At 64.0% G+C, this 14,079-nt stretch overlaps 1 protein-coding gene across 8 annotated transcripts in view; it reads right to left on the reverse strand.

The window, feature by feature from the left end:
- The window catches only part of MTA1 (metastasis associated 1), a 33,411-nt gene that overhangs the window by 11,049 nt on the left and 8,283 nt on the right, over window positions 1-14,079 (reverse strand). For 7 of the 8 annotated variants that reach the window (XR_003515791.1, XR_003515790.1, XR_003515792.1 and 4 more), the window contains exons 2-7: window positions 9,801-9,868; window positions 5,510-5,603; window positions 2,409-2,459; window positions 2,111-2,237; window positions 1,979-2,042; window positions 396-513 (exon numbers count right to left, since the gene is read on the reverse strand). Coding sequence is in view for 5 of the 8 variants with exons in the window: in XM_027571156.1 (XP_027426957.1) it covers window positions 396-513; window positions 1,979-2,042; window positions 2,111-2,237; window positions 2,409-2,459; window positions 5,510-5,603; window positions 9,801-9,868 (522 nt within the window). In the remaining 3 variants the exon portion in view is untranslated. Of the gene's footprint in view, window positions 1-395; window positions 514-1,978; window positions 2,043-2,110; window positions 2,238-2,408; window positions 2,460-5,509; window positions 5,604-6,019; window positions 6,115-9,800; window positions 9,869-14,079 lie in introns of those variants that run through there. The other variant, XM_027571157.1, reaches the window with a different exon arrangement.

The raw sequence follows: 14,079 nt of genomic DNA on the forward strand, positions 1-14,079 counted from the left end.
AAGGGCAGGAGGGGCGATGGGGGACGGGCTGGAGCCGGGGAGACCGGCAGGGCAGTTCCCCAGCAGACAGACGGCCACGGGCAACACCTGGCCGTGAACGCCCCAAGCCCAGCACCCCTGCGCCATCTCGTTTCTCAGGGACCAGCCACTGACAGCCGCGTCCCGCCCACCAGCCGTGCCAGGCCTCCACCTCTACCTGCCGCCGACACAGGATGCGCGGACCCTCCGCTCACTGTGGGCTGTGCTGGGTCACCGACGGCACCGCCCACTGGCAGAAGTCGGTGACACGGGCAGATTCATTCAAAGAAGTTTTTTCAGAGAAAAAGCTTAAAAGAGCCTCCCAAAGGAACCTCACCCTGCTCACCCTGCTCACTGGCTGCCGCCCTGCACCCTACCTTCCTTCAGCAGGTCAGTGATGTCCGCCTGGTACCGGTTTCCCACGCGGATCTCTCCCTTATCAGCCAGCAGGGTCTTCTGCTGGGGGTCGTAGACTAGAGAATAGAAGAAGAAATCCTGAAAGACAGCACACGAGACCACGTCAGCAGGGCGCCCCAAGGCCTTGCCTGGAGCCCGCCCCGGACACAGGGAGCCCACTGCGCGGCCGCCGCACAGGACCGTGGGACTGAAGACCGGAGAGTGTCCAGTCAGCGACACAAATGCCACAGCGCTGCTCACGTGCAGCCACCCCAGGACACGCACATGCGGGGCCGCAGAACGTTCCGGACCGGACGCCCAGGGCTGCCAGCCCTTCTGACCCCAGCTGCTTGTGTCCTGACGTTCAGCTGTGTTTCTCAGAAACCGCGTCACGCTGGCTGGCTTGTTTCCCAACGACAAGCTTGCTGACCTAGGCCACAAGCGGAGGCCGGGCCGGCGCACATTTGGGGTTAGGGCGCCTGGGCCTCCTGCTCACCCCTGGATGCTGCCGTGACCCTGTGTCCTTGGCCCCCTGGAGGCCAGGCACGGACACGATTCACGGCATCTTCACCACGGCTCGGCGGCCTGTTTTCTCCATTGTGAGAACAATGTGCTTCCTAAGCAGGTGAGCGGACACTGGTGGGAAGAGCCAGGCCCTCACCCTCGGGACACACACGTGCTGCCGTTACACCATTACGTGTCACAGCGGGCCATCGTGCTCAGTCTCTGCACTGTGTCCCGTGAGCCCCCCCACCACGGGGACCCTTGGAACAGCAGGCAGCACCCCCACCATGCTCCCTCCAGCCCACCGGCGTCCAGCGCCTTCTCCAAACATCTCCCTGCCTGCTCTGCGGGACTGACTGTGGGCTTGTCCCCTCCTGGTGGCTTCCCGGGCCCCCGACTCTGAGTCAGGCCTGCGCACAGCCGCACCACGTCCCCCTGCAATGCACCAGGCTCTGCACGGTGGGAGGGGGCTGTGCCTACAAACACAGGTGCCACACCTTGGGCCACCCGCCCCTTACCTGTCCCTCTTGTCGCTAGTGTGCCCCCGCCCCTCCAGACCCCACCTGGCCTCCCCCGGGGCCGTTTCTCCACCACCTCAGTACAGCCTCTGCCCAGGCCATGCTGCTCCCCAGGGACACGTGCGTTGTTTGCAGACATTTTTGGCTGTCACACTGGGGGGTGGCCTCGGTGGGTAGCATCCTACAAATGCATGAGGTCCCCACTCGTCTGTGAAACAAGAAGGCTGGTTCCATGGCCCCAAGCCCCTGACAACGTGGATGTTTCTGGTTTTGCAGAAGTAGAAACCCTTCCTGTTGCCTGGCCAACATGGCTCTGGATCAGCACAGTGAGGGCTCGAGGTGGCAGCCAGCGTGGGTCCCTGTCATGATCCCTCCAGGCCGTGCCCCTGCCAGTCCTCCAGAGATACAGACGCGACCCCGGGAAGCCAAGCAAAGCACCCAGCACCTAGCCCCAGGGTGGCTGCAAGCCGCGAGGGACTGGGCCCTGAGGGACGGAGGCAGGGGTTGGGGGGCGGCCCCAGGGCCTCTGCGGCTGGCCTCACCTCCCGCTCCAGGTAGGACTTGAGGGACTCCGTCTCGTTGAGCAGGGTGACACTGCACTTGCCTCTGCAAGAGGAGGGCGCGCCGTCAGCGAGGCAGGGCGGCCCCCGGGCACCCTCCGGGCCGCTGGGTACCTGATGTGAGTGGCAGGCAGCGACTCCAGCTGCCGGGACAGGAACAGCTCCCGATGCCGCAGCTGGTGCTTCAGCTTCTCGGGCAGGTCCACCATCTCGGGGTTCTCCATCTCCTCCTCCATCTCTCCTGACGGGTGGGGGGGTTCCTGTGAGCCCGCTGTGCGGCGCTGGCCCTGCCCGCCTGCCCACTGCCCCCGCACCGCACAGATGGACAGAGCAGCGGCCATGGGGCGGGCAGGTCAGCTGCTGCCGCCCGCCCAGCCGGCACACGAGGACCCCCCCCACGAGAGCGGCTCACCTTCCTCGCCGTTGTCGGTCCCCGGTCCGGTCTTATAGCAGACTGACAGGGCTAGACAACAGACAGACAGCGCCCAGACGGCGGGTTAGCAACAGCACCGCCCGCCCGTGGGCCGAGGAGAGGAAGCAGGGAGGGTGGGGTGGACACGGGGTCCAAGGGGCGGGCCCAGGTCAGGTCAGCGGTGCGTCTACCACCCCAAGCGCACCGACCCGGGGGCCTCGGCCACACCTCCAGGGCTGGGACAAGGATGCCCACTGGGAGCACCCAGGACTCGCGTGTGTCTGCACACGTGTGCGTGTCAGGGTGCAGGGCAGCCCAGCTCACGGCACTGGGGGTGCGGGGCCCCTGGAGGCACAGTGGAGGTCCGGGGCCGTGCGGGGGCCGTGGGGAGCCATGCCAGGGCAGGGGCATGCAGAGGTCAGCCAACCCACGGGGCTGCGGCACCTAGGCAGCACCTGGGCAACCCTGGGTCTCTATCCCGGGGCCCTAAGCCAGCACGCAGCCCTCTGCCGCCCCCCTGTGGTGACTGAAGGGAGTTCCCAGGCCCCCCGGGGCTCAGACACAGGTGGGTGGGCCACTGGAGCGGAGTGTCCACACTGCTGGCCTTGCACCTCCCTGCCCACTCCTGCAGACCCCACAAGCACCCTGCACCCCCAGCCTGAGGACGCCATCATGTCCAGACACCCACCAGTCAGCCCACCTGATGCTCGCGCCCGTCCTGGGACGGCACCACGGGCCTGGGCAGCTGGCTGGGAACGGGCCAGAGACCGTCATCCTGGGCCGCTCCCCAGCCTGATACAAGCGCACCGTGGCCCCGAGACCCCACCCATCAGAGCTGCCACCAGCAGGGGTGAGGAGTGGGCAGGGCTTGGGTGACATCAGCACCCCCAGGAGACGGGCAGAGAGAGCCCCCCACAGCTCTGTGCCCCCCACCCCAGCGCTTCAAGCCTTCCTTCAGGCCCGGTGGACGCTGCAGTGTGTGTGGTGCTCGACCTCCAGGAACCCAGGGAGTCACGTCAGGGGCGGCACAGAAAACCTGCCTCTGGGATCCAGTGTGTCCTGGGCTCCGAGTGGGGGGCTCTGTGCTCCCACCCCACCTAGCTCTGACACACACCCCAAGAGCCCCCCACAGCTCACTCTGGGGCGTCTAAGGAGGGCCTGTCAGCTGTGCCTGCCGCTCTCCCAGGGCCAGAGGGCCCTGCTCTCGGGACAGCTCTGCATGCACGTGTGTGTGCAAGCGCAGGGCAGGGGGCCGTGGCCACTAGGGGCCAGGGCTGAGCAGAGTGGCTGGAGGATCCCAGGAAGGCTTCACTGCTGCGAGTCACCCATGTGGCCCGGGGGCATCTAGCCGATGCTGGGGCTGGAGGCCTGGCCGTGGAGGGCGGGGGCTTCTGTCTCCCGGGCCCCCAGACCCAGAAGAAGCCCTGGTCAGCTGATGGGCTGTTTGGGCCAGAGGCCTCCCTGAGCAGTGGCCTCCTGGTCTCTGGCCAGAAGAAGGCGCCCCAGAGTGTCCTCACACCTGCCCCTGACGCCGGGCTGGGGCCTGGGCAAAAGGGCAGACCCGTCTCACCCTGGCTGCACCGGCCGAGACGGCCCCACGGAACATGGTTTCTGGGAAAACCACTACAAGACAAGAGAAGCCCTCACAGAGCACGGGGACACCAGGAAAGGGCAGGCAGGGTCCTGCCCTGAGATGGACCCCGTCATGCACCCCACTGCAGCACTTTGGGGGGCCTCGGGGCCACCGCCCATCCCATCCGCTCCTACCTGGTCCATCCGGCAACACTGCCCCCCCACCAGCTCCCTTCACGTAACACTAGCCCAGCGCCCTCCTGGAGCTGCCCTCCACGGCGCCCCACAGCAGGAGAGCCCGGCCATGGGGCCACTCTGGGCCCGGGGGTGAGGACCGCGGCACTCTGGGCCAGGCAGTGGACACGGGTGAGGAGATCCTTAAGCACCAACACCCCAAGTCAACAGTGACCCCCGTGTCCCACCTCTCATGATTCCCCCGGGTGGGCAGCTTCAACATCTACGGCTAGACCCAGAGCCACCTGCATCACAAGCACACAGTGGCCCATGAAACCAGAGGAGGGCATAAAACGAACCGAGGCCCAGACCCACGGCAGCCCCCACGAGCACAGAGACGCCCAGTGGTATCACCTGGGAGGCCAGGCACGGCCAGCCAAGCACCAGCTCTGCTATCCACCCCTGTGTGGTGCAGGGGCCTGTCCTGGGGCCCAGCTGAGCTGTGCTAATCCTGGTGAGGACCCTTAAATGCACCTCAGTGCTTCGCCCCCTCATCCCTGAGGCTCTGGGAGACCCAGGCCTGGACCGACCGCCTCGAACCCCTCCAGGACCCAGGGAGAAGGCCGGTATGGCCTGAGTATCCAGTCCCTCACACCAGCATGCTGGGGGCACAGGCTTGAGTCCTGCCTTGACCTGGGGCCCAGAGGACCAGGTGGGGCCTGCACCCGCCCAGACATACCTGATGAACTCATGAGGACAGTACCTGTCCCCAGGCTGGACAGCCCTGTAGACAAGCACCTGGGGGACCAGGGGCAGGCACATTCCACGCCTGCTGGGAGCCGCCCCCCCCCCCCCAGAGGCCAGAACCCCCACCCAGGCTCAGGCAGATCCCACCCTGAGGACGGGGGCTCTGGAACTCCTCCCCTGTCACTGCTGGCTGGAGGAGCTGCGTGGGACCCCAGGGCGTGGAAGCAGGTACAGGCCAGGCTCCAGACTGGGAGGGGGATCCCGGTGCTCGTGCTAAGCTGCTGGGAGTCCCTGCACGTCCACGCTCTGACACTCAGGTTCAAACGGCAGAAAGATGGGAGTTTGTTTTTGAACACACTGCCGCAAATAGCAGTGGCTTTTGGTGAGGTCAGCAGGAGCAGCAGAGGGCCCCACCCCCGCAACATCCAGGGAGTGCTCCCCAAAATCAACCATGCGAGAGAGAAGCCCCAGGGCAACGACACCGGGCCGGGTGTCCTCAGCCTATAGCCAGCAGGCAGCAGGGCAGGTGGGGGCCGATCCTGGGGAGGGCACAGGGCAGGTGGGGCCCGCCGCAGGGTGGGACGCCCCCCGGAAAGGCCAAAACTCACTGGCGTGCTTGTCAGCCAGGGCGATGAGGGTGCTGGAGATGTCCCTCCTGCGGTAGAAGCACACCACCTTGGCCTCCACGTTTCCGTTGGCCGTCTGCAACAGCAAGGCAGGGTCTGAGGAACACGCCAACCTACGGCTCCCCGCAGGGCCAGCCCCAGACAGGACCTGGGTGGGACCACAGCTTCCCGGGACCTCAGACCTGGGGAGGGGATTAGCACGGCGCACCTCCACCCTCCAGGTCTGTCTTCCCTCCACCCCTGATGCCAACCTGTGGACACAGGTGGACACCCCAGCCCGCCGGCCCAGGTTCCCTCCTGTTGGCCCCTGTGTCCCTCCCCCAGGTCTTGCTTGCTCAGGACCAGAACCTGGCGGACATCTGGCCACCAGAAAGGACAACTGTGCCCAGAGGTCAGCCAAAGCCTGCCGTGCCTTCGGCCTCTGGGGCACCTGCCTTCCGGCACCCCTCTGGGCCTGATCAAGGCCAGCACACCCCGAGCAGACCCTGGTACCAGGGGCCTGGATCCGTATCAGCAACAGAAGCAGCCAGGGGCGCCTGGGGGCCAGTCGGGTGAGCGTCCAACTCTGGATTTCAGTTCAGGTCCCGATCTCAGGGTCGTGGGATCGAGCCCCACGTCGGGCTCCACGCTCAGTGGGGAGTCTGCTCTAGATTCTCTCCCCCCTCTTTCTCCCTGCTTGTGCTCTCCCTCTCCCAAGTCAATCAGCCTTGAAAAAAAGAAACAGAAGTGGCCCACGAGGGCTTGGAGCAAGCAGTGGACGCACCAGCCCTGGGGAAGAGGTCGCCATCCCAGGGCCCAGGGACGCCTTTAAGGACTCGAAAGAGCTCCACACACAGGACAAGAACAGGACGCGGAGGGAGTCTGCTGGGCGGAGCCTCACAGGAAGGATGGACCTTCCCTCAACTCAAAGGACTTATAAAACTTTAACAGTAACACGAGGCTGATCTGCCGCAACTCTGTACGACTCGGCACGCGGCCACTTCTACCGTCGAACAAAATCGTCGTTGCAACCTGAAGTTTTAGTTATTTAATTCCACGAAGCCAGCAAGCTTTCAAGAAGTCTGGGGGCTGTTCACACATGGACATGAAGTGGAGGCAGGACCAGCTCTTGGCCCCGTGTGCTTGCACACGCACACAGAGGGACATGCACGCGCTCGCACACACGGGCAGGGACACGCACGCATGCTCGCACACGCACGCACAGGAATACACACGTGCAGGGACACATATGCGCAGGGCCATGCCCCGACAGCGACGGCCCTCCATCGGGAGAACGAAGACTCTGTACCCACTATCAAGACGAGGGCGGCACAATGCTGGGTGGCGCCCTAGTCTGCAGTGCACGGACGCTAAACCGCTAAAGACACCATTTGTCATGATGTCGGCTACAGACCTGTGGACACCTTGCATCCAAAGGCTTCACAAGGCTGCCCAAGCCACAGATCCCAGATCACAAAGTTTCTCCTAGGAACGGTTCCAAAAACTGCCTGCCGGGCTCCAGACGACGAGCCACATCCACTGGGCCAGGGGCACCCAGGACCGTCGTCAGGGCCACACGGGCGTGGAGGGGGAGGTCTGACATAATGGCCACCGGGACTTCATCCCTGGGATGGGACGGCAGCCTTGTGTCTGCAGGGCACAGCCCGCGGCTCCCACCCCCAGGCCCTGCTGGGGTTCCTGCACCCCGGCCCCCGGAACGGGTGCTGCTTTGCACAGCCTAGCCCATGTGAGGCCTGGCTCGGGCCGGGCCCTGCAGACCCAGGACGTCCAGGACTCCCCCTCCCATCAGCTCCCCCCACTGGTGCTCAGGACTCTCAGGGGCCCCACCCGAGCTGCGGTCTGCACACATCCAGGCAACTGTCTCCTGTCGCAAGGGCAACATGCAGGGCCGGGGGCAGGCACTCTGGGCAGGTCCCCAGACCCTCCCTGTGGGGGCCACAGCCCCAAATGGTCTACCTTCGGTGCTTTGTTGTACTTTTCTGAGACTCCCACATCCCATGTTCCAAACCAAACACCGATCTAAAATTCAAGGATTCCCTGTCGGGCCTCTGCTGCCTTCTGGGCACCTCTGGCCTGGCCGCCACTCCAGACCCCTCCCCACACCTCCTCAGCTCCCCTGCCCCAGGTCCCTGCTCCTTTTCTTCCAAAACAGCAAGTTCCCCCAGTGCCGTGCAGACCCAGCACACTTCTGAGAAGAAACCGTGACAACTACTTTGAAGGTCTGCGACAGCCCAGGGTCACTGCGCTAACACAAGCCAGGCTTCGCAGGAGGCCTCAGGGAAGGAGGCCCCAAACGCAACACGACCATTGCTACGGTCTGTAGAGAAGACTTACTCTCAAACTGTTTTTCCATTTACAGAAAAGGGGTGGAACATGGTGTCTCTGCCCCGACACCGCCCCCGCCCCCCGGGACCAGTTCTGCCCAGCCCCCACCTGCCACCCGGCCTGGTTGTTGGGCCTGGGCTGGTCTCCTGCACTTCCTACTGACCGCACGCTGGACTCTGGGTTTCCGGGGGCCCTCTGCTCCTCAGCTAACCCCGGGCTCTGGCTCTATTCATGCCAACAGCTCTGGGTCCTCCCTCACACCCCGGACCTGCTGCCCCGCCGCATCCCAGGACCCTTTCTCTGAGGCACCAGCGCTCCTGCCAGGCCCTTCATTTCTTCTGTGGCTGGTCCGCCAGCTCCTCTCTGTGAGCGTGGACATGGCTTTCCATGTTCAAGGCCTTCCTTGAACGCCCGGCACCTCTGGGCTGTTTCTCCTGTGCCTGAGGGGCCCTGGGGTCCTAGGGGCCCGTGGGCAGGGTGGCCCCACCAGGAGGGCCCGCAAACTGACCTCGTAGCAGCCTCCACTGGAACTGTGCCTGCCGGTGAGGCCTGGAGGCCGAGGATGCGCCCGACCCACGCCCATGCCTATGGGCCAGCACCCCTGCCCCGCTCAGCAGCCCCCACTCTCTTCGCCCTCTCTGGTGCAAGGAGGGTCCCGAGGCCTCCTGCCTGGAATGCCCGCTGCTGGGGCTATTTTGCACCGCTCGGGGTCCCCCAGCCACCCACCCCCGACCTGACCTGTAACGGTCAGGCACACAGATGCGGATGCCAGCGTGGGTTGTGGCCACTGCTGGGCTGGGCCCCTGCTCTGTCTGTGCCTCACTATCACCCACTGGCCGCCACAGGCAATGCGACCTGCCCTCTCGGTGTCACATCCAGAGCGAGGGGCAGGGCTGTGCTGGCCTGCTCAAGAAAGCCACCTCCAGCCACCTGCCTGGCCCCAAGACCCACCGTCCGCGGCAACTCCAGGGGCAGCCCCCGGCTGCCCCCACCATGCTCGCCACTGCCATGGGAGGGGTCCCTGAGTCAGCACGTGCCGACGGGTGGCTGGGTGACCACGGGCACCTGTCCAGCTGAGATGCCGCCCGCCCCTTCTCCTGCCGGCACTGGCAGGCGGCCAGCGGGTTCCCGCCAACAAGGCGCCTGCAGGGCACACGTCCCAGCAGGGGCCCCCCCCCCCCGACGTCCTGGCGCTTCCCTTGGCCCTGCCACCTCCGGACATGGCCCCAGGCTTGCCCCTCCCCCCCACGTGGCACGTGCCACAGGAGGCTCTCGGTGAGCAAGGACAGCGAGTCAGGGCTCAGCTGATCTTCGGGGGACCAGCGCCCTGATCGCCCCACCCCATCCTGCCTGACCCCAAAAATCCCCAGCCACACTGCCAACCCAGCCTGAGGTCCCAGAGAGCAGCTCCTCGAGGGCTGGCCTCACGGAGCACGGCGAGGTTTCTCCCCGCCCAGTCAGGGACCACAGGTCTCTCCCCAGGGTGGAGCTGCAGCAGCCCCGCCCCACACGAGCCAAGGGAAAGGGGCTGCGGGGCCAGGGACTCTGCTGACCCGGGGCCGCGGTGGCCCTGCAGGACCTGCTGGCCTCTCCCCCGGCACTGCCCAGAACGCCTCCGATCAGGAGGCCAGCAGGAGAGGTGGGGAGGGTGGCCGGCGGCTCACACCTCTGCACCTGGAGTGAGGGGGACGAGAGCGCCTCGGGGAGTGGGAAAGAGACAACAGGTGCGCAGGGAACCCCCAGCCGGACGCTCCTGTCCTGCTCGGGGCATTGCAGAGCACACCCCTCTATGAGGCCGCAGGGACTCCACTGACCAGCTCTCCAAGGAGAAGGACCCAGGTCTAGGCAAGTGACCCTGGGGACAAATGGACCAAAACATCTGAGGCAGCCCTGAAGCCCCAGGAGGCACCCCAGCCCCACCCCTGCAAGGCACGCCTGCACACACTACCTTGTTGAGCTCCTCGATTCTGCGGATCAGGTACGGGTTGCTGGAGGAGTTCTCGAAATAGACGTAGTCTGCAAACAGGAGTAGAGAGTGAAACCCCATAGCACTGAGCCCCGGGGACCAGGGGAGCCCCAACCCCCCCACACCCACACGCTCAGTTCTAGGGGCCAGGAAACTGGAGGCAGTGAAGGAGAGGGTGCCCCCGCCATCTCGGTGGGGAGCCGAGGGAACCAGAGACATGCTGGTGGGTGCTGGGCACGGGTCCAAGATGGGGGGGAGGGGGCTGTCCCAGGCAGAGGCCTGCAGCCACCCTGCCATCCCGGGGGTCCTACACTGGCTGCCCCCAGGACCTCTGTCCCTCCTGGGAAATGCTGTACAGGTCAGACTGCAGCCTCTGCCGGGGGACAGCTTCCCAGGGGCTGCTGTGGGCCTGAGAGGTGGGCCCCAGTCATGCAGGCTGGTGGGCAGACAAGCGAGCGTGGCCAGCAGCAGTCCCAAAGACCACATCAGCATGTGGGGGGGCTGCCGGGCCCCTGCACCTCCTCCCCCGGCCCCATGTGCCCCTGGCAGTGAACGGAGGCCAGGGCTTCCTGAGCATCCCGGGTGGAGGCAGAGCTCAGTGGCATGGGGATGGCGTCAGGTGCCAGAGGAACGCGGTCCAGAGGTGCGGCCGCCACCTGCCAGGTCCCCCAGAACGCCATGTTGGCACGAGCATCCCTCTGGCTCCGCAGTGGGCAGCCTGGGCTCTGTCTCAGGGTGGCTGGCAGTCACCCGAGATTTCCCAAGAGGCTCCTGGAGGGAGGCTGGCAAGTTCCCACGGAAAGCCCAGAACAGCCATGAGGCCACCCAGTTGTCAGCCTGGCCGCCGGGCTGACACCTTGATGTTGCAGGTAGTTCAGAGCAGGTGGGGGGGAGTCAGCGCCAGGAAAAGGCCAGGCTGCAGTCCCCACCAGTCTGCACCAGGAACACCTCCCCCCTGCCCCTTGGTGCCCACACGGAAGGCCTGCAGTCCCTCCCCAGGACAGTTCTGCAGGGGACGGCCAGGCAGGAAGCTCGTCTCAGCTGGAACCCACTTAAGGCCTGGATACAGCCAAACGCCCACACCGAGCAGTCTCTCCCGAAGGGCCTCAGCCAGCTCCAACCCCAAAAGAGGTCCTAAACAGGCATCTGCCCCCTGCTGCGGCTGCGCACCTGCCCTGCACCTGTCAAGGCTCACCTGCTGTGTGCACTTACCCGGTACCTGTCAGGGCTTACCTGCCCTGCGCACCTGCCCTGCACCTGTTGGGGCTCACCTGCGCTGCCTGAGGACACAGCTGGCTCAGACGTGGCTGTGCCCTCACAGAGACTAAGAACCCACAGGGACCATGGCTACAGTGCTCAGAGGGATGTGCTCATAGGGTAGCTGAAAAAAGGGAGGTCTACAGGAGGGGACCATTGACGGGCACGAGGTTGGCTTGAGGGCAGTGGAAACGCTCTAAACACAGACGGTGGTGACGCCGTGCAGCTCTTGAAATACGAAAATTCAGTGAACTGCATGCTCAGGATGCGTGAATTTTATCACATAAATCATTACTCAAAACGCCGCTTTTATACAAAGTTACATCACTCTTCAAAACCTTCATTCTAAGAAACCAAGGAACCAATTAAACAAAGGCTGTTATTCACGTCTAACCTGGTCACAGCCCAGGAGAAGCCCCACCGCACTGACGTGGTGCTGCCAATGCCTCCGAGCCCGTGTCCTGGCTGTCCTGGTGGGCAGTCCCACCCCTGCGAGTGCCCCGCCCACTCCCAGAACTGTGCACTTCTGAGGAGTGGGTTTGGCTGCTCTCATAGGTTATGCTTTAGTAGACGGGAAAACTAGCAAAACAACAACACAGTGAAAGCCGAGCAAACACCAGTGCACATGAAAACATGCTCAACAGGGAAAAACCAAAGGAACCAAAGCTGCTCACGAAAACCAGCGGTGAGTCGATAAACCTCAGGTCGGGCTGACAAAGAAGAGAGAGAAACTACAACCAGCGTGGGCAACGCTCTGTGCCGGGAGGTCTGGCAGCTCAGATGCGATGAGGCATGGGCCGGACAGACACAAACCCCACAAGCTCACCCCGGAGAAACAGGTAACACTGCCCCGTTGAAGAAATCAGGCTCAGGTCGTGATCCCGGGACGCTGGGATCAAGTCCCATGTCGGGCTCCCTGCTCAGCAAGAAGCCTGCTTCTCCCTCTGCCCCTCCTCCCACTTGTGCTCTCCCTAAAATAAGTAAATAAATCTGAAAAAAAAAAAAAGATATTGGCTCATAAATGTAAAAAACCTTCCAATGGCAACCAAGAAAGTAAAAACAAAAACAAAGAAAGGAAAGAAGGAAAGAAAAAGTGGCCCTCCAGGCCCAGGCGGCGGCCCTGGTGAATGCCGCCAACACCGCAGGGGGACCTGACACCAGGCCCACGCCCGCTGGGCCGAGAGCAGACGCAGAGACCACGCGGGAACCCCACAGATGCAAGGGAATGGGCAAGACATCGCAGCCACCGGGATCCATCTGAGAACACGAGGCTGGCTCAACATCGAAAATCACAGCAGCGCAAGGAGGAAGGCAGGCCGTGCAGCGGTCCAAGCAGATGCGGGAGAAACATGCGGTGCTGACAAACTCTCCGGCAAACTGGAACGTAAAGGGAGCATTGTCACTCCCGCCACAGGTGCACAGCGCACCTACGGCTAACACCGCACTTCTCGCACTCCTCCCAACCAGGAAGGGATACGGGAGGCTCTCTCTGCCGCATGCACCGCCAAGTCCTACGAGGAAGAGAAACGACACGCAGCAGGCACAACCCCGGGCGGGTCTCTCCATGCGCAGAGATCCCCAGAGTCTCCACGGAAGCGAAGGAAACTCGTGAGGGTCTGGCGAGCTCACGGGACACACGCAGCACCATTTACAGGAGCGCCGAGGAGCATCCCTTTCACCAAAGACGGACAGACCTGTAAGACCCACGGTCCTGTGCAGAGATGTGGGAATGACAAAACAGCGGGGGAGGGGGAAGAAGGAAGAGACAAAACAGCGGGGCAGGGGGGAGAAGGGAGAGCTGCACACACAGGACGGCTGAGGGGCCGCACGCGGGGTCGCACGCAGGCTCACTTGGTCTGGGGCCAGACCAGGCAGCAAGGGCCTGGGGCCCGAGGGGCAGGAGGCTCCGCCCAGGGATTAACACAGTATTGCACACGCCTTCCGTCCATGACGGGCAAGTAAGACATAAGAACCGGCCGCAGAGCTTCAGAACAACACCCGTCCACTGAGGAGGAGAACCGAGGGGTTTTGGGGGGAGGACCCTCCGCGTCCCTGGGGTCCAAGGCCAGTGCTGTATGCCATGCAGACCGACCGTGATGCCCACTAGTGCCGACATGGGGTGCAGCCGACGCGTCTCATCCTCGTGTCCGATGAGAAAACCACTGAGTGTGTCAACAACATCGTGACCATGTGGCCGCCTCGGGCAGGCGTCCAGAGAGTCACGTGCTGTCCATGGATCCCTGGGAGAGGCCTGGGCCCTGACCGGAGTGCTCTCTCCTTCTGCTGACTTTGGCCTGAACGCTGCTGCCATAACCAGCCATGGCGAGGGGCCTGCGGTGGACGCGGCGCCGACAGTCACCACCGAGCCCCCTGAGTGCCCGGGTCGGGAGGGCCTGCTGCAGCCCTCGATGAGGCCCACGTCCCTCCCTGCGGGGGTCGGCTGAGCTCCACCTCCCGCTGTAGCCTCGACCGCGCAAACACCCCACAGGGCAGCCTGAGCTTCGAACGAGGTTAGTTGTCGCCACGATGGCCTCACCAGGTGTAAGTAAGCGTGGCTTGGGGGCAAGCGCGCAATCACACAGGGCCTCACAGAGGACGGTCGGCAAGGACCGCCAAGAACTAGTTTCCACGGGCACACAGGGAAAGCGGTGGGTGGCAGCAGTCCTTCTCCTTCCCCAGAGTTTCAATTTTTGCCCCGGATTTAAGAAATCGCAGCAAAATTTAACCCCTGAGCTGCTGCATGGCAGGGCAAGTCAAGTGAAGACCCTTGGTGTCTACTTGGGGTCAGAATCCACAGAGCTGAGGACAGTGAGGTGCACGACGTCAGAGGAGGTCGTGTCGCCCACAGGTTCCACGAGGCAGGAGAGACTCAAACACTCCCCACAAACCACCGGCCAGGAGCACAATGGCTCTGAGCACGCGCACCATCGGGAGCCTCACACCTGTGCCAGCCGGGCCCCCGAGACACGGCCGGGGCAGGATGGTCTCTGGCCGTGGCCCACGG

The sequence above is a fragment of the Zalophus californianus genome, chromosome 6 (assembly GCF_009762305.2).
Source record: "Zalophus californianus isolate mZalCal1 chromosome 6, mZalCal1.pri.v2, whole genome shotgun sequence".
NCBI lineage: Eukaryota > Metazoa > Chordata > Mammalia > Carnivora > Otariidae > Zalophus > Zalophus californianus.